The sequence below is a fragment of the Microtus pennsylvanicus genome, chromosome 17, assembly GCF_037038515.1.
Source record: "Microtus pennsylvanicus isolate mMicPen1 chromosome 17, mMicPen1.hap1, whole genome shotgun sequence".
Classification (NCBI taxonomy): Eukaryota; Metazoa; Chordata; class Mammalia; order Rodentia; family Cricetidae; genus Microtus; species Microtus pennsylvanicus.
In genome coordinates, this window is record NC_134595.1 from 37,459,009 (window position 1) to 37,477,804 (window position 18,796).

General features: G+C 41.9%; 2 protein-coding genes across 7 annotated transcripts in view; one reads left to right on the forward strand and one right to left on the reverse strand.

Annotated features, from left to right (window-relative positions):
- Nucleotides 1-1,974, reverse strand: part of Usp37 (ubiquitin specific peptidase 37) — a 75,538-nt gene extending 73,564 nt beyond the window's left edge. For 4 of the 6 annotated variants that reach the window (XM_075951574.1, XM_075951572.1, XM_075951570.1 and 1 more), the window contains exon 1: nucleotides 1,780-1,954. The gene's annotated coding sequence lies outside the window, so the exon portion shown is untranslated. Of the gene's footprint in view, nucleotides 1-1,779 lie in introns of all 6 variants that reach the window. The other 2 variants (XM_075951573.1, XM_075951571.1) reach the window with 2 other exon arrangements.
- An 88-nt stretch (nucleotides 1,975-2,062) lies between these two features.
- Nucleotides 2,063-18,768, forward strand: Cnot9 (CCR4-NOT transcription complex subunit 9). The gene is made up of 8 exons (XM_075951578.1): nucleotides 2,063-2,554; nucleotides 5,805-5,984; nucleotides 7,585-7,700; nucleotides 9,990-10,099; nucleotides 11,078-11,187; nucleotides 14,686-14,784; nucleotides 15,268-15,359; nucleotides 16,583-18,768. The coding sequence occupies exons 1-8, from the start codon at nucleotides 2,531-2,533 to the stop codon at nucleotides 16,749-16,751; spliced, it is 900 nt and encodes a 299-aa protein (XP_075807693.1). The 5' UTR covers nucleotides 2,063-2,530; the 3' UTR covers nucleotides 16,752-18,768.
- The last annotated feature ends 28 nt before the right edge of the window (nucleotides 18,769-18,796 follow it).

An 18,796-nucleotide genomic window follows, 5' to 3' on the forward strand; every position in this document is an offset into this window, starting at 1 on the left:
AACGCAGGATTTGGGCACGCTAGGCAAGCATTTCAGCACCTGAACCATAACCCAGAACAGGACTTGAAATTTTATCTTAAAGTAATAAGCACCTTGGCAATAGGAAAGTCACTGAAGGGTTTCAAGCAAAGAAATTGTACGTTATTTCTGAATGAATGGAGAAGTGGAGTTTGGGAAGCAGACAGCCATTTATTTGAATATAGAGCTGAAAATAAAAATTCTCAAATTATCAATATATAGTGAAATTTAAAACTTAGAGAGGAATGGAATGGCAACACAAGAAAACCCCAGCCCCAAATCGAATCATTTTACCCTGCCTAAATTTCTCACCAAGACAAATGATTATGTTTGTTGCTGAGTTTTTCATCCCTCGTTTACCTTTTGCCAGTATGCAACGACATTTTTTCATCTCTTTAGTCCCTATACCCATTATTAAGCGTTAAGCATCTCCATGCTACCGAAGTACCCTTCTCTAGCATTGTATTCTTCTTTAGGCAATGTCATGCACACACATGGTTCCAAATTTACACAAGTTAAATGACACACATAACATACAAACACATATATGTATCTATCTATATATGGCCCAAAACCCTCCTCTAATCTCTAACCCAATAAACCCAAATGCCTCTTTACCACCTCAACATTCTCTTAGATTATCTATTTCAGCTGGAGATTCATTAGGTACTGCAACTCACCATGAGAATACCTGAAAAACACTATAGTACAACTCTCCAAAGACACGGAACTTTATTACCAATTACCTTTTTTTTTTTTTACCAGATCTTGATTTAAAATTGTTAAATTGGACATCGTGGGAGTGTGAGGGCCAGACACGATAAGCTAAGTCTGGGCAGGTCACCCAAAGGAAGTTTCTTTACTTCCAACCATTATCACCTGGAACTCTGGACATCAATAAATTTAAATGGAGTCTGGAGTCTCAATAGTTTACCCTGAGACAATGCCTGGCAGGCCCAGATTACCTGACCCCCACCCAAGAGCAGACCATTCAAAGGAAATTCCTGGCATGCGAAGCACTGTAAATAGAAACACCTGCCAGCACTTCACCATGACACCCCTAGACAAATGTCAGCCAATCAGGGGTCATGAACCTCTGAGATCCCTCACCCCCACCTTTACTACTATAAAAACCCCATTCTAATTGAGCCCGGGGCTCTCCGGATATTTCAATATGTTGGACTTGCGGAGAGACCGAGTTTGCAAACTTGATTAAAATAAAGGCTCTTTGCTTTTACTATGGGACTCACTCTCCTTTGTTGGCTTTTGTGAGGATCCACGGATTTGGGCTTAACAGGAGTGGCTAGATACGGAAAGCAACCAAATGCACGACAAAAAATTAACTCTCTGACTTTTCTCGTGAGCACCGTTTAAGAGGAGGAGGAAAGTAAAGAATGGCCATGACAGCGAATGAGTATCGCATCCAAGGTCTAAGGGCTGTGTGACATCGGAAGTCACCTGGAGAGACAGCAGGCCTCGTTAGGAGGCAAGCCAAGACCACCACAACCCGAGCAAAGCGGGGGCAGGCTGAGGATGCGGAAAGGGAGTGACAATACGCGCCGCGTTCAAGGAGAGGGAAAGCGGAGGGGAAAACACTCGAGCGGGGCACCTGTAAGACACAGGAAGCGTCCGGGGACCCGGTGCAGGCTGAGTAGTAGCCGGGCGAACTCTGGAGTGGACGCCGAGTGGGCGGACCGCACGGGAGTGGGGGGTGAGGCTGGAGAAAACGGCTCGACTCCGGAGCTGTCCCGGCCCGCTTACCTGTGCTAGAGGGTCCGAACCCGGGACGAGCCGGCCGGAAGCAGAGTTCTCGCGGAGGGGGAGGAGCCGAGGGGCTCAGAAGGAAGGGGCTCTCCTGGCCCCAGACGGCGACACCGCGATCGCTCCTACACACCTGAACCCGCTGATGGCGGGAACTGTGACTACACGCAAACACGTACGCACGCACGTACTCTCGACGCAACCAGTCTGGGCGCGTGCGCGTCAACACTCAAGCCCCGCCCCGACGGCATTCGTTCCGCCCCCTCACCACGCCCTGCCCCTCACCCGGGCGGCCCGCCCCCTGCCGTGACGGTATGGTAGGACACCTGCGCACTCTCCGTTGTTCCGAATTCGGACCGCCCACCATTTTCCTCTTGAGCATGCGCAATTCGTGTCCTTCCCCTACGGCCGGCCTTTTCCCGCCCTTCTCTGGCCTTAGGGGGAAAGTCGGAGTTCTCGCTCCTCTGGGGATATACCTGCGACGCCAGAGGAATACGAGGACCAGTAGGTTGCAGACGTCATTTTGATCCTGTATCTTAAGAGTCTGACACTATTAGCTAGGCCGAGGGCCAGTAGGCGGGAAAGTGCTCAGTGGGTGGAGGGTCAGAGGTGAGAGGTCAGAGGGCTGCGAAGGGGGAGGAGCGAACCGGAGGCGGATGGCGGCTCTTCATCTTCGGCTGCACAGCCGCTAAAGCTGGGACGCGGGTTCGGCGCGTCCGGCGGAAGGAGGAGAGCGGCGGCCGCTCCCAACATGCACAGCCTGGCGACGGCAGCGGTGAGTGGCAGCGCCCGGATACCCGTCTCAGCTTTCTTCCTAGATCCCGGAGCCGGGCCCCGAGTTCAGCTCCATCTGCCCCTAGCCGGAGGTCCGGGATCTCCACACCGGCCCCGACTTTGGCGGAGTCGGACCCCCAGCTATCCCCCTCTCCTCCGGCTCCCCTCCTGGTCTGGCGCGCGGCCTCTCTCGATCTTTTCCGGCGCTGAGGCCTGGTCCCGCGCCCCGCGTGGCCCCAGTAGGCCATTCATTGATTCATTGGAGCTCGGCGTCAATCTCTGGACGCCGGTTGTGTGCTGGGCGTCGGCGGGGATGAGGATAATACCGTGGCCATTCGCTCTGTTCCCTCGCTCCTGGAACTCCTCGCCTACGGGCATCTCATTGGGAAGGAAATGGCTTCTAGCTCAATCCACTTGCTTTACATGTAGAAATCCGGAGAACCGAAGTTCAGGATGATTGCATCTTAGAGTTCTCTGTGTTTGAAGCCTTCCTCACAAATCTCATTTTATCTTTGAACAAGAAAAGCTAATCACGTGTTACACCTCCCTGAAGTCATACTGTGGTTTTCGGTTACGTTTAGAGAAAGTAGACTCTAGGCCTACAAGCCCGGTATGATGGGGTCCTTAGTCATGTTCATGGGCTCGGTTTTTGTCACTTGCTCCTTACGCTCCGACAAAAAGTACATCACTTTTCTGCTGCAAGAAGCAGGTCTCTAGTTTCGTTACCTGGAGTTGACCTTCATAGGACTGCCTCCATAAATGCAAGTCTGCCTCAGTAACTTTCAGACTATGTTTACTGTAGCTTGTAACCCCAACATTTTCTCTTGTAGAGTATGCATTTCCTGGTATGTAATTACTAAATTTTTTTATTTTTTAACTTGTGGGTTGTTTGTCTTCCTCTCAAGATCAGGGGCAAAGGTTGTGAATCCTGTTTACTTGGTTTCCCCACTGCTAGGACAGTTCCTATAACAGGGTAAGCTCTTAAATAATACTGACTCAACCGTATGAGAAGCAGGATAGTTAAAGAACATTTCCAAGCTGTGCGGTGGTGGTGCACGCCTGTAATTCCAGCACTTGGGAAGCAAAGGCAGGCAAATGAATCTCTGAGTTCGAGGCCAGCCTGGTCTACAGAGCAAATTCAGGACAGCCAGAGCTACACAGAGAAATCCTCTCTCAAATAACCAAAAAAAAAAGAAAAGGAAAGAAAGAAAAGGTATTTCTTCAATTATATTACAGTGCTGTACATAAACTTAAAAACCTGAACATCTGTTATGCTATTTGATCCACATGGCAGCTTTGACCCGTTAAGCTGTTTGGTTGGTGACAAGATTTAAGAATAAAAATTTGAGCCAATTCCTTCACAATCCCTTATTCCCATAATCCAAACTACTTATGTTATTTTGATCTGGGCAAAAAACAATGACATACCATTTACTAGAAATTGAGAGGAAGATTACAAGCAGCAATGCCCACAATACCCTAAGTCTATTGAAAAGACACTTGGTTTTTGCTTAATAATGAAACTTGTGTGTATGTGTTCGTATTGAGTATGTGCATGTGAGGAGACCAGAGTCAACTTTGGAAGTTGTGCCTCTGGAGTGGTTCTTGAGATAGGGTCTATTTCTTTTTTATTTTATTTGCTTGGGTTTTTTTTTGTTTGTTTGTTTTTGTTTGTTTGTTTGTTTTTGCATCAGATTTCACTATAGATGGTTGTGAGCCACCATGTGGTTGCTGGGAATTGAACTCATAACCTCTGGAAGAGCAGTCAGTGCTCTTAACTGCTAAACCATCTCTCCAGCCCTTTAAATGAATTTTTTAAGGTTTATTTTTATTTTATGTGCATTGGTGTTTAGCCTGCATGTATGTTTGTGTGAGGGTGTCAGATTCCCTGTAACTGGGGTTAAAGATAGTTGTGAGCTGCCGTGTGCTGGGAATTGAACCTCGATCCTCTGAAAGAACAGCCAATGCTCTCAACTGCTAAACCATCTCTCCAGACAGTATTTAATATTCTAAATTAAACTTCTCAGATGATATTGTGTATATATTAATAGTTCAACTCACTATGCAAATCCAACTATTTATTAATGAATTGTACTGTAACAAACAGACTGTAGAAAGTTTTGTTAGTTGTAAGAAATAATTTCTTCAGCTTGGAGAGGGATGTTTGTAATTTCAATTGTATAGGCTATATGCAGACACTGATTCTAGGAAGTGCTGTTAGGTAAATTGAACTCGGCCATACAGTCACTGTTTGACATTGATCTTGTTAAACCTTTATTAACCTGTTTCTTAGCTGAGAGGATAAAGTGAGGAAGCCTTTCCTTCTAATAGGAATTCCTAGACAGCATTGGCTTCTCTGCAGCAGCAGAAAATACCTGTGTTGTCTAGACCAGGTTATATAGGGTTACTGAAAGAGGCCCCGGAGAACTTTTGGGGATAACTTTGGATAATAGAAGTGATCTATATCATAATTGTTAGGGTGGTCACTAAGATATATAAATCAAAATTCATCGCAATGTTTACTTAACATGGTGTGCGTTTACTGTATGAGAAGTATACTTATATAAAATTGATGCTTCCCTCTTACAACAAATCTAAATAATTTCTAAGATATTTTTGAACTTGTAGTTTTTTTAGAAACTGGTAGTTAGTACAGTAGCTCCACTTTAACCGTGACAAAATTGAATGGCTTACCCTAGGCCACACAACTCTATAAATGGCTAAACTTTGTGAAGGTAGTTTGGTTTACTAATTGTTTATTTATTTATTTTAGTTTTGTTAGCACTTTTTCTATGAGAACTAGGCAAGGGACTTAAAGCTAAAATGTAAATGTACCTCTTTCCATTCGTATCCTTCTTTTTATGGGAATGTATTTTGCACGCTTTTTTTTATGTAATGTGGTCCATATTGAGCTATGTCTTTTCATAAAGGGCTATATAATATTCCAACATAAAGATCCACCAAGATATAGTTAAATCATGTCTTATTGAAAGCTCTTTGTTAGTTTTCTGCCTTAAGACATCTTAGTAGTAAGCATGCTGGTATATTTTCAGTACAGCCCAAATACACCTATAACATAAACTCCTAAAGGGCTCATTAACTGTGAAACAGATTGAGTTGTTTTACATCAAATATATGCATTTATTAAAGCTCCTATTATTTAGAAAATACATTTTCTAAAGCACTACTGCAGGATAAGACTTGGTTTAACTGTAATAAATTGACATTTGTTTTCTTGTTTTCCCCTGAAGCCCGTGCCTACTGCACTGGCCCAAGTGGACAGAGAGAAGATCTACCAGTGGATCAACGAACTGTCCAGTCCTGAAACAAGGGAAAATGCTTTGCTGGAGCTAAGCAAGAAGCGGGAATCCGTCCCTGACCTTGCACCCATGCTGTGGCATTCATTCGGTACTATTGCAGCACTTTTGCAGGTGGGTGTGTATTCAGAGTTCAGTCGTGTTTGTCAGACTTTAGAAGAATGGTTGTTTAAATATTTGTTTATTTGTTGAGGCAGGGTTTCTCTTTGTAGCCCTAGCTGTCCTGGAACTTGCTTTGTAGATCAGGCTGCCTTTGAACCCACAGAGATCCGCCTGCCTCTGCCTCCCAAGTGCTGGGATTAAGGGTGTGGACCACCACCGCCCAGTGATTGTTTAAATATTAGCATTTGTAAGAAACCATTTTTTAAAAGCAGAAGTATTTGTTAAAATACATATTTTGGAGATTGACTTTGAAGATTGAATTTAGTTGGTTTGAAAGGTGAACCTTAAAATCTGTGTTTGACACAGCTTTTAGACATACAATGGGTTGATCTGTATAGCAGGGAAAAACATAGAAATAGTATAAGGAGGGGGCTGGAGAGATGGCTCAGTGGTTAAGAGCATTGCCTGTTCTTCCAAAGGTCCTGAGTTCAATTCCCAGCAACCACATAGTGGCTCACAACCATCTGTAATGAGGTCTGGTGCCCTCTTCTGGCCTACAGACATACACACAGACAGAATATTGTATACATAATAAATAAATAAATTTTTTAAAAAAAAGAAAAGAAATAGTATAAGGACCACATAGATGTGGCTGAGGAAAGAAAATATTGAGATAAAGGTGTATCCGCTATCGCATTAAAAGCGGGAATCTCTGTGTTTTTAAAAAATAAACAACTGCATCTGGTGAGGTGGCTTATGGATACATGTATTTGGTTGCTGCCAAGCCTAACAACCTGAGTTTGACCCCTGGGGTTAACATGGATCCTGCGGGTTGTCCTCTGACTTCCACACGCGTACTGTGATGTCACACACCACACAGAGTAAGACCAAGAGTGAATAACTGAAAATTTGAATCAGGCCAAAGTGGTTATAGGTGGAAAATAAATTAAATTAAAATGAAACAACCTCAAGGTATCAAGATAATATAAAATAATCATCCTATAAAGTTCCTCCCCAAATTACTAATAGTCTTTCAAATCTGTTCAGTAAGTTCAACACTTGTAGCCAAGAATCTATTGGTTTTATGGAAAAATTTGCAGCTAAAGTAAATGATTGTGTTCAATATAGGTTTCGTCTTTATAAAGTAGAATATTAGTTAAAGTTATAAAATGTTATATAAGGGTCACTCAATTAAAAGACTAGCTATGGGAGCTGGAGAGATGGCTCAATGGTAAAGAATATTGGCTGCTCTTTTAGAAGTCTCGGTTCTGATTGCCGAGACTTATGGCTCAAGTTCCAGGGGATCTGACACCTTTCTGGTCTCTGTGAGCACTGCATACACGTGAGGCACAGACATACATGCAGGCAAAACATCAACACATAAAATAAAGACTTGCTGCAAAACCTAGGAGGAAGTGTAGGAGACCCATTTGTTGCCATAGTAGTATTCCTAGAGACACATGAGAAAGGTCTTGCCTAGATATTCCTGTACGCTTGTGATGATAATTCAATTTCTGTAGGAATTAAAGTGGTCTTTTAAAGTTACTGTGCTGTGACGCTGTGATATAATTTTGTGATTAATTGCTCTCTGGGATTCTTTGCACTTTTTCAGGAAATTGTAAATATTTATCCATCTATCAACCCTCCAACTTTGACAGCACATCAGTCTAACAGAGTATGCAATGCTTTAGCATTACTACAATGTGTGGCCTCACACCCGGAGACCAGGTAAGGGCTGTGAGTGTGTTGGAAAAGTTAGTGGGGGCAGATTGGTGTTTCATAGGAACTTAGATACCCTTGCTGAGTGATCAGAGAAAGGGCATGCAATGTGGTGTGTGGGTGTGAGTCTTCAGAACTTATTATTATTATAATTATTATTATTACTATTATTGGTTGGTTTTGGAGTTCCTTGTGGTTATTTGTGGTTAGGGTTATTTGTTTTTGCTTTGGTTTTTATAGCTGAGGCTGTCTTCAAACTCTTAACCCTACTACCTATGTGTCAAGTGCTGCTGGGATTATGGTTGTATACCACCATCCACACCTTTTTTTTTCTTTGACAGTTGATATATATATATATATATATATATATATATATATATATATATATATATATATATATTTCTATGCTGTTAAGTTTGATGGCTATTTTTAGTCTGTGGCTACAGATTGAGGGAAGAGTAATATGATTTAAAATAAAGTAGAATACAATTCTTTCAACATCATAGAAACAAGCAGTTTTCAGAATAGCAGTAAACACTCTGAACATAAGCAGATCGACCAGACCAGTTTAGTGATTGGTTATGTTCTAAGAGGAAAGATTTGTGGGCTGGAAACATGGCTCAGTGGTTAAGAGCACTAACTGCTCTTCCAGAGGAAACTTAAATTATTTATTTATTTATTTATTTATTTATTTATTTATTTATTTTTGAGCCAGGGTTTCTCTGTGGCTTTGGTGCCTGTCCTGGAACTAGCTCTTCTTGACCAGGCTAGTCTCAAACTCACAGAGATCTACCTGCCTCTACCTCCCAAGTGCTGAAATTAAATAAATTATAAAAAATAAAGGGGGCTGGAGAGATGGCTCAGAGGTTAAGAGCATTGCCTGCTCTTCCAAAGGTCCTGAGTTCAATTCCCAGCAACTACATGGTGGCTCACAACCATCTGTAATGGGGTCTGGTGCTCTCTTCTGGCCTGCAGGCAGACATACAGGAAGAACACTGTATACATAATAAATAAATAAATATTTTTAAAAAAATAGAAAAGATTTGCTTAATTACCTTAAAAGTATTTTGTGGCAGTGATTTAATCCCAAATAGGAAACCAGAGCTTTAAGCTTGACATGGTGGTTCATACCTGTAATTCTAGTATTCGGGAAGCAAAAACAAGAGGCTTGCTACAGAAAAGGGCCCTGTTTAAAAAAAAAAAAAGTAATTATTTTATGTTTAATTAAATCGGAGTCATCTTACAGCAGTGACGTTTGATCTAAAAAGACTTTCCCTTCCCCGTTTTTGAACTCCCTTTGTAAACAAACGAGGCTGACCTCCAACTCACAGAGATCCACCTGCCTCTGCCTCCCAAGTGCTGGGATTGAAGGTGCGCGCCACCACAGCTGGCCTTAGCGTGTGTGCATGCATGTGCTAAAGGACAAACACACATGCTTGCCTGCTGCTTCTTCTGGGTGCTTACAGAGACTAGAAAACATTGGATCCCCTGCAATTCTAGCTTCCAGAGTCAGTTATAGAAAACCCGAAATGGGTGTTGGAACCTCAACTCAGATCCCAAAAAATACTCTTAACCGAGAGCCATCTTTGCAGCCTTCTGGAAGAATCTCTTTAGCATTGATACAACCTCTTCTCTCCTCCCCTCCCCTTTCCTCCTCTCTTCTTATATGTTATCTCCCTTCTCTTTCTTTCCTCTCCTCCTTCTCTTCTCTCATCTTTTCCCCTCCCCTTCTCTCTGCTCTGCTCTCCTCTCTTCTCCCCCTCTTCTCTTTCTTTTCTTCTTTTGGAGACAGTGTCTCCAGGATGGCCCCAAAGTCATGATTCTCCTAATTTAGGCAGGCCCTGAATAATGGGATTCTATCTAGGTATGCAGCAATACATTGGCTTTAGCACTTATTGACTTTTTTTAACCTATAGTTGAGTACTTACTCAACTATACAGTTTTTAAGATATTTGGTACATACTGAGGTAGATTGTGTTGCTTTAATCACCTTCGCCTGGTGGATGTTGCATAGTGATGCCTTAGCTGAGTGTATATAATGTGTCAATGAGGGCAGGAGGATACTATTCTAAGCTGTATGCTAATAGTCCTCAACATTTCTTGCTTCTGACAATCAAATATATCTTCAAACATTGACACATCTCCTAGGGTACAAAATTACACATTTTAGAACGTTGGTCAAGACTAAAAGCCAATGAAATTCTTAAGATTCCTCACTCTGGCAATCTCACATGTTGTTTCGGGCTTGATGTTTAGAAGTCAACTCTGGGTTCTATATGTGGCTGTTTTTTCTTTTAGGTCGGCTTTTCTTGCAGCACACATCCCACTTTTTTTGTACCCCTTTTTGCACACAGTCAGCAAAACTCGTCCCTTTGAATATCTTCGGCTCACCAGCCTTGGAGTTATTGGTGAGTGATTTTATTATTTTTGTTTTGTTTTTGTTGAGATAGGGTCTTGTATATCATAGACTAGCCTCAGGCTTGCTATGTACCTGAGTATACTCTTAAATTTTTTATTTAAAATTGTTATTTTCCTTTAACATCCATCTCCCAAGTGCTGGGATTATAGATATACATCACCATACTTAATGCAGTGTTAGGGATCAAACCCAGGTATCGTGCATGCTAGGCAAACACTCTAGCAACTGAAACACCTGACTAGTAAGTTATTAGGGACATTTTGTAAGCCTGAAATTCTTACAGTAGTGGTCTAAGTTAATATGTTTTGTTCGTCTTCTTACAGCTTATTTATTTTTTGTTTTTGGCATCATCTCCTTTATTAGTAAGTGCTTGCAAATATATCAAGCACCATTCTCAATGTTGCTAATAACAAAGGCGAGGATCAGTAATTAAGATCTGATCCTAGCAGAGGCAGGCCGATCTCTATGAGTTCGAGGCTAGTCTGGTCTACAAGAGCTAGTTCCAGGATAGTCTCCAAAGTTACAGAGAAACCCTGCCTCAAAAAAACCAAAAGAAAAAAGAAAAAAAATGTAATCAAGATCTGGCTTTAGCATCAAATTATAAAGGAGTAAAGAATAATTTGATTTTAACTACGTTGAATGAATTTAGTTTAAATAACTCCTTGTATTAGGCTAGTGTTCTTACCACTGAGCACTTTCCCCGTTTGCTTTATTATTTTTTAAACTTTGACACAATGTTTGTTTAAGTTGCTCAGACTAGTCTGGAACTCAACATCTCCCAGCTTTAGTCTTCCCAATAGTGGGATTATACTCATGACTGTTGTTGTTTTTGTTCACGTAGATATGAAACTGATTGCTTGACGCAGAAACTGCAGTCTGTATATTACTTTAATTTCTTAACTTGCAGAGTAAATGTAACTAGAAATCATTTCTCTAAAGTAATTTTGTTTGCCCATATTTTCTTTAGGGGCCTTGGTTAAAACAGACGAACAAGAAGTAATCAACTTTTTATTGACAACAGAAATCATCCCTTTGTGTTTGCGTATTATGGAATCTGGAAGTGAGCTTTCTAAAACGGTGCGTGCTTTTAAGTGAGATTCAGCATTGTTTTAGCTCTTGAGCTGCTTTTTGGCTCTAGAATCATTTTCTGCCTCTCCAGACATTTTTCTCTTTTGAAGTGTATTTATTTGTGTGGGTGTGCGTGACTGTGCCATGGGACACCTGTGGACATAAACGACAACTTTGGGGAGGTGGTGCTCACTGTCTACCTTGTTGGGGAAGGGTCTCTTGTTTCTACTGCTGTGAGTGAGCTGGTCCACCAGCTTCTGGGCAGTTTCCCATCTCAATATAGAAGTGTTGGGGTTACAGATGCATGCCACCACATCTGGCTTTTTATGTGGGTTCTGGGAGTCAAACTTGGGTCATCAGGGTTACACAATGTCTTAGTTAAGGTTTCTGTTGCTGTAATAATATACTATGACCAAAAGCAACTTGGGGGTGAAAGTGTTTATCTCCTCTTACAGCTTGTAGTCTGTTATCCAGGGAAGTTAGAGCAGAAAGTCAAGGCAAGCACTGATGCAGAGGCCCTGGAGGAATACTCCTTACTGGCTTGCTCCATGTAGCTTGCTCAACTTCTCTCTTATATAGCACCCAAGACCACCAGTCCTCTCCTGGCCTCAAAAGACACATGTACACATACAATGCACAGAAATTCACACACACACACTTTCTCCCCCCTCCCCCCAGAAAAGAAAGGAAAATGATTGTAAAGAAAAAAGATAGACATGAGGGCTAGAGAGATGGCTCAGAGGTTAAGAGCACTGGCTGCTCTTCCAGAGGTCCTGAGTTCAATTCCCAGCAACCATATGGTGGCTCACAACCATCTGTAATGAGATCTGGTGCCCTCCTCGGGCGTGTGGGCATACATGGAGGAAGAATGCTGTATACATAATAAATAAATAAATATTTAAAAAATAGACATAACATTCTGGGGCCTCCTACATCAATCACTAATTAAAAAATTTTTTTGCAGGCTTGCCTACAACCCAGTGTTATGGAAACATTCTCTCAATTGAGTTTCCCTCCTCTCAGATGACACTAATTTGTGTCAGGTTGACATAAACTAGTCAGTACACACACTGCTGCTTTTGTCTCCTGAGCAGTCTCTGGGGTCCCTGTATATTTTCCCTTTTCATGTAAAAACTATCAGATCATTAAAAACCACAAACAATGGAAACTAAGGCAGAAAGATCACAAGTTCATGGCCAAACTGAGCTGATAGCAAGACACTGTCTCAAAAGACAGACATAAAACCCCCAGACCTCAGTGTTTAAAGAGCATTGCTGCTCTTCCAAAGGGCCTGAGTTCAATTCCCAACAACCACATGGTGGCTCACAACCATCTGTAATGAGATCTGGTGCCCTCTTCTGGCCTGCAGGCATACATGCAGGCCGAACACTGTACATAATAAATATAAATCTTTTTTAAAAAGTATTTGTGAAGATGACCATGTGGAAGCTAGCCATCACTGTCAGGTGTCTCCATTACTGCTCTCCTATGTTTCTGTCTTAGAGCTCACTGTTTTGCTAGACTGGCTAAAGGCCAGTCTGGGATTGCAGATACAATGTCACATCAGTGTTTACGTGGGTGCTAGGATTCCAAACGTAGGTCCTTATAAGCTGGTACAGCAAGAATTTTGCCCGCTGCACCATCTTCATGCCAAATGCATCATTTCTGGTTATCTGTCATGTGACGTGTGCCATGTGTACTCGAGCTTCAGTAAGACTGTATAAAATTCTTACCTCATTTTTCCTGCTGAAAATTCTGTTGCCAAAGCCCTTTTGTGTTCTGACATTGAATGTTGTAGTAAAGTTAAAGTCTCTTTTGTCGATGGCTCGCCTTTTTATATTTCTCTTTTATTTGTTCTAGCCTCTTATTTCATTAACTTTAGTTATGCTGTATTATCTGTCTTTCATGTCTATCTTTTCTTATATTCTGCTTTTGGGGGGTGGGGTTGAGATAGTGTATGTCTGTGTGTCCATGCATGATTCTGTCTGTGTGTGCTACATATATGCAGGTGCCCTTGGAGGTCAGAACTGAGGGTGTTGGATCCCTTGAACAAGATAAGAGGCTACAAGCTGCCCAGCTGCCCAGCTGGAGTTCTGACAATTGAATTAAGGTCCTCTACTAGAGCAGTAAATGCTCTTAACCACTGAGCACACTCTCCAGTCCATTTTACTGTTTTAAAAGTCAAGTATTTTACCTCCTGTTACATTTCTTTACAGCTCACCAGTTTTGGGGTGAGTGCTTGTATGTATATGTATACATACACACACACACATCTTTTGGTTGATGTAAAAATATTTAGGTGAAGTGCCTGCCAGTCTAATTAACTATTACTACTACATGTTTATATTGAAGAGCATGTTTGGAGGAATTTATGCCTCAGATTATAGTGATATTTCACAATAGTAGGGTTACAGAATTTAACCGCTTTTTTTAAAAGATTTATTTATTTTTATAAATACTTATTTTTATAGTCAACTTGATTAGTTCCTATTTCAGTAACCCCCTACTTCCAAGTGTCTAAAACTAACTCATTCCTGTCTCTAGGTTTCCACTGGCTTTTTTTTTATGCTTCAACAAGAGTAGTTCTCACGGATACTTTTTTTTTTTTTTTAACTTAATAGCTTCTCTTGTCTTTCTACCTTTGCTCTCTGAGGCAGGGTCTTGCTATGTAGCCCTTACTGGCCTGACACTGTATAGCACAGGCAGACCTCAAATTTGGAACAATCCTTCTACCTCAGGTTCCTGAGGACTGACTGGGTGATTGACGTGCACCACCATACTAGGCTTTGTATTTAGCTTTCTTTGTATAACACATAACACCTTGCCCATAGTAGGCACACTTTGAAATAAAGGTTCTTGGTCAAGGCTATTGTAATGATACAATAACCTGGGAAGTATTTTAAAGTACAAGGATGGAGTTGGAGAGATGGTTCAGTGATTGCGAGCACTGGCTGTTTTTGTGGAGGCATACTGTTTGGCCCATCGCAGTGACATACCTCAGTAGAACAGTAACGATAGTTCTGATGACACCAAAGAGAGATAATTAGCATCCTAATCCTCTGCAAGCCAGCATTGTGACTCTTGCCTGTAGTCCCAACATTTACTAGGCTGAGACAAGGGCATTGCTGTGAGTTTGAGGCTAGGTAGCCATGGCTACAGAGTCTGTCTCAAACTCTTCCCCCACAATGATTGTCTGGTTTAAATTAGGACATTTGGGTTGGTGGGTGTGGTCGTTGGTTTTTGTGTTTTGTTTTGTTTTTTATTTTTTTGTTTTTGTTTTTAAGTCCATTCTAAGCTGGTTTGGTACTCACAAAGTACCTCAGGCTGGCCTCAAATTTTAGGCAATTCTAATAGTTATCTAGGGTTTTCCCTTTTATGTAAAATGAAAATCATGGTGTGTATACTTAATGAGTTCAATAGGAAAAATAAGGCCTATAAATAGCCTTTAAAAAAATCCTGACATACAGTAATTGCTCAGTGTGATAGTATTTGTTCTTTATGCTCTAGGTTGCCACATTCATCCTCCAGAAGATTCTCTTAGATGACACTGGTTTGGCTTATATATGTCAGACTTATGAGCGTTTTTCCCATGTTGCCATGATCTTGGTGAGTTCTTTTCTTTACTCTCTTTACAACTGCCGATCACATAACTTACTTAGTCCCTTTGTAACTGGCTGAAAACTTAGTCTTCTAACTAGAAACTACTGTTGTAGCCATGGTGTCCCGTGCCTGTCATCCCAGTATTTATAAGGCAGAGAGGGGCAAGAGGATCACTGCAGGCTAGAGGCCAGCAAGAGTTCCACACCAGCCAAGTGAAGAAGTAATATATCCTGTCTCAAAAATACTATCTGTCATAATAGCAAGTGCCTTTAATCTCTGAACTCCAGAAGCAGAGAAAGGCAGATCTCTGTGAGTTTGAGTCCTGATTTATATAGTGAGTGCTAGGCTAGTCAAGGCCACATAGACCCTGTCTAAAAAAGGAAAAAATAAAAAATATTGGAAACTTCTTTAATGATTCTTAGATGATCTGATTTCTGGTGTCAAAATTATTTGTGTTTTTTTCTCCCATCCTTGTTTTGGGTAAAACAGGGTAAAATGGTCCTGCAGCTATCCAAAGAACCGTCTGCCCGTCTGCTGAAGCATGTAGTAAGATGTTACCTTCGACTCTCAGATAACCCCAGGTAAAGATTTGCAGGACTCAGGACTTAAGGGAAAAGTCTCGTGGCTCAGGTCCTGTGTCTTAGTTTATCTTAGATGGACTTAAGTTCCTATTAAAATCTAAGGTTCTAATTTTGAATATCCCCTAGTTAGATCTTCCCATTGTCCTACCCTCAAATTCCAGAAAGCCCAGACAGTTTCAAGTGAGGCCATATCATATGGTTTGTTTGAGCTTTCTATGACTACTCCAAGTAATCAGAAAGATAAGTATAGTTCCAAAGATCTCTTGCAAAGTTCTGTAGCCTGGAGGCTCTTTACTTACTCTTGCAGTTCTCTGCTTCCTGTAAGATGTAGAGCTTATTGCTTTTTCTTGGTGTGATCAAGATATCTGCCAGCATCATGCACTTTGTAGATGTAATGCACTTCAGAAATGTTTGACCTTTTGTCCTATCCATCCATAATTTATGCTGAAAGCTACACGCTCAGATTCTGCCAAGCCACATAATGGAGTGCTTTCTGAGTTCCTAGGAATCAGGTAGCTTAATGTGAACCCAGTCTGTAGCCACTAGGTTATTCGAGCCCTAGCTATTCTTTGATCATAATTTGTCCTATTTTTCGGTAATTCCTATTTTCTCCCAAGTTTGCAATATACTTCTTAGAAATTCTTCCTATTTGAGTATCAGAGCTGTAGCTGTTCTGAACAGCCTGTATGGAGTTGGCATTTGCCTTTTTGAGGCTTCTAGGTGGTAATGTTGCCATAGTTTTTACTATTCATCGCTTATTAAGGCTTTCAAATACAAAATTGAAGCGTTTGCTTAAAGACATAACTGATGTTGGTATAGAATTAAAATCGATTGATTTATCATACAAATGAAGTCATGTCTGCTGTCAGTGTTCAATTTTTAAAATAATTTCATTTACCATAAACTATGCTTAATGATTTTTTGACAGAATTTATTATAATAAATCAAAACAATTTTGAGTGAAGTAAACTATTGCACCGTTTTATTCCATTTTGCTTTTGCATTAAATTCTGCACTGGGGTATGCTGAAAATATTTGTGGACTGCACATTCTGAACATATGCTAAGACCTGCTTTAAGGGATTCCAGTAGATTCTTGATTAGCAGAGCATAGATCCCTACCTAGGAAGCTGTATATTTATATTTAAGAAAGGGGCTCTTCCAAGCCCCAAAATGTGGGTTTATTTGTTGTCTCCCTGGTTGGTTTGTTTGTTTCTGATGTAGGGCACGCGAAGCACTCAGACAGTGCCTCCCTGACCAGCTGAAGGACACAACCTTTGCCCAGGTGCTAAAAGATGACACCACCACGAAACGCTGGCTGGCACAGCTGGTGAAGAACCTGCAAGAGGGCCAGGTCACAGATCCCCGGGGAATTCCCCTGCCCCCTCAGTGAGCCTCTATTCCGTCCCACTACTCCCATAAGTTGGGGAGTGGGGTGGAACCTAAGAGGAAAACAGCTCAGGTTTTATTGCCGACTGGGAGTAGACAACCTCAATGCTGAACTGCACTGGAGAAAAAGGGCAAAGTACCCCACTGAGGTGTGTGGGCTGACTGGAGATCCTGGAGCCCCCTGCTGCTCCCAGGAATTGGGCTCCTGACACAGCAGTCTGCCACCACAGCCCCAGGAGGATGTCAACACCAGCAAATGCTGTATTTGCAGCATGCCCAAGATGACCCTGCTCCTAGCCACTGGTAGAGAGGAGACATGGTAATAGTAGCAACACTCTAGGCATGGTGAGTGCCTGGGACCATAAGCCATGTGGCTTAATTTTTTTTTTTTTTAACTTTGCCTTCCTGGAAGACTCAAGATGTGTCTTTTAATTCTTTTCAGTATTTGTTTACTTTGGGTTTTTGTTGTTTTTAATCTAGAGAGAGGTGTGTTTAATGGACACAAGCTGTGGTTTTCAGCAAAACTTTGTCAATTGGCACTGTTTACAAGTCTGTTAGCTGCATAAGCTCAATAAAAAGTTGGTCTGGGCATTGCATCCCCTCTGGCAGACGGATAGCGGCATCAGGCTGTCGGGGGGAATGGGAGGCAGGGAAGAGGACAGCCAAAGGACAAGCAGGAGCACCCCACCTTCCCCTCTGCTGCCCTGAGAACCTTCACCTTGGTTCTGGCTTTAGCTGCTAGCTTTTCCAAATCTCAGTGCTTTCCCCTTCTTCTAACCGCTTAAACTTAAAGCAGGTGTCTTAATTTACCCAACTTTCCTGAAAGTGTTGTACTGGGGCAGGAGGATGGCAATCTTGAGATCCAGGTCTTCAAAGACAGTTTCCGGTGTCTTTTCGAGGGAGGCTAGCAAGCCCCTGGGTCCAGGTCGGATCCCTTTCAACAGCGCCATCTCTGCTCATGATTATACTTGAAACAGTATTAGCTGAATGAGTTTCTTCAGATTTAAGATGAATGGCTGGATTCTGCTGGCTCAGTCTCCTCTCCCCCTTTTAACACATATTTTTTTACTGGTCTATGGAAACTACAGGGTTGTCACTAAAATATTTTTACTTGTTGATAATGTGTCAGAGTTCCCCTTCCATCTCCATGGGCTTGAATCTATAACCTATTGTAAACTGCCTTTATTTCTGTGACCTTTCTCCCATTTTCAGCACTTGCTCTTTCTCTCTCATCCTTATCTCCAAAGATGGGATTATTGCCCCAACTCTAGAGACCAAGTCTTCAACCCATGTCTCACATGCTTGAAGATGTCTGTACCGAGTTTGAGGAAGTAGTATAAAGGGGTGGACGGATGCTCATAGAAACCTTTGTAGGGGCAGTTGAGCCAACCCAAGGGCTCTTTAAGCCGGCTTTCACAAAGGGAGCCGGGCTTGTCAGTTGGCTTCTGTCTCTAGAGCCGAGAAAGTAGTGATTAAGTAGCCTAGATTTAGGAAGGTTAGAATAAGCACTCATTCCCTTGCCTTCCAATTGAAGAGGAGAACGCGGACTCAGGCCTGAAGGGGAAAGGTCTTAGAGAAAACAGGAAACAGCATCAACTTGATAGATGTTTGGACTCATTCCAGTTTGTGATCTGTAAAGTTTAACAAGGGAAAAGGAAAAAAAAAAAGGTTTAACAGGGGTACACTGATTTTTGAAATCTGCCTTCCTGCTGAGCCAAAGTTTCTCATTCCTCTCCACTAGGGGAGCAGCTGAGGCCTTGCTCCCTGGGACAGTCTCCATCTCTTGGTGCATTGGCCATGTTACTGTGCCAAGCGTCTTAGTTCACATCCCATCTATCCTCAGCTGGTTTCAGAACCTGCGTAGGAGTTGGACAGGGAGGGGTGCAGTAGGTCTCATTCCCTATGGCTGGCCCTGATGTTGTATGTATTATATAACAAGACCCCTCCCCTTATTATGTGTTTTCCATCCCTTTCCCTCATCAGGATTGAAATAAAACATGCTCTGGTTTGTTTGGTTTTTTTTTTTTTTAATTCTTTTAATTGGGAAAT

Excerpts from the sequence above, each read along its gene's own strand:
- Cnot9 (XM_075951578.1), top strand. The coding sequence starts at position 2,531 with ATGCACAGCCTGGCGACGGCAGCG. Across the intron at positions 2,555-5,804 it reads ACAGCCTGGCGACGGCAGCG|CCCGTGCCTACTGCACTGGC; the intron begins GTGAGTGGCAGC and ends TTTCCCCTGAAG. Across the intron at positions 7,701-9,989 it reads GCCTCACACCCGGAGACCAG|GTCGGCTTTTCTTGCAGCAC; the intron begins GTAAGGGCTGTG and ends TTTTTCTTTTAG.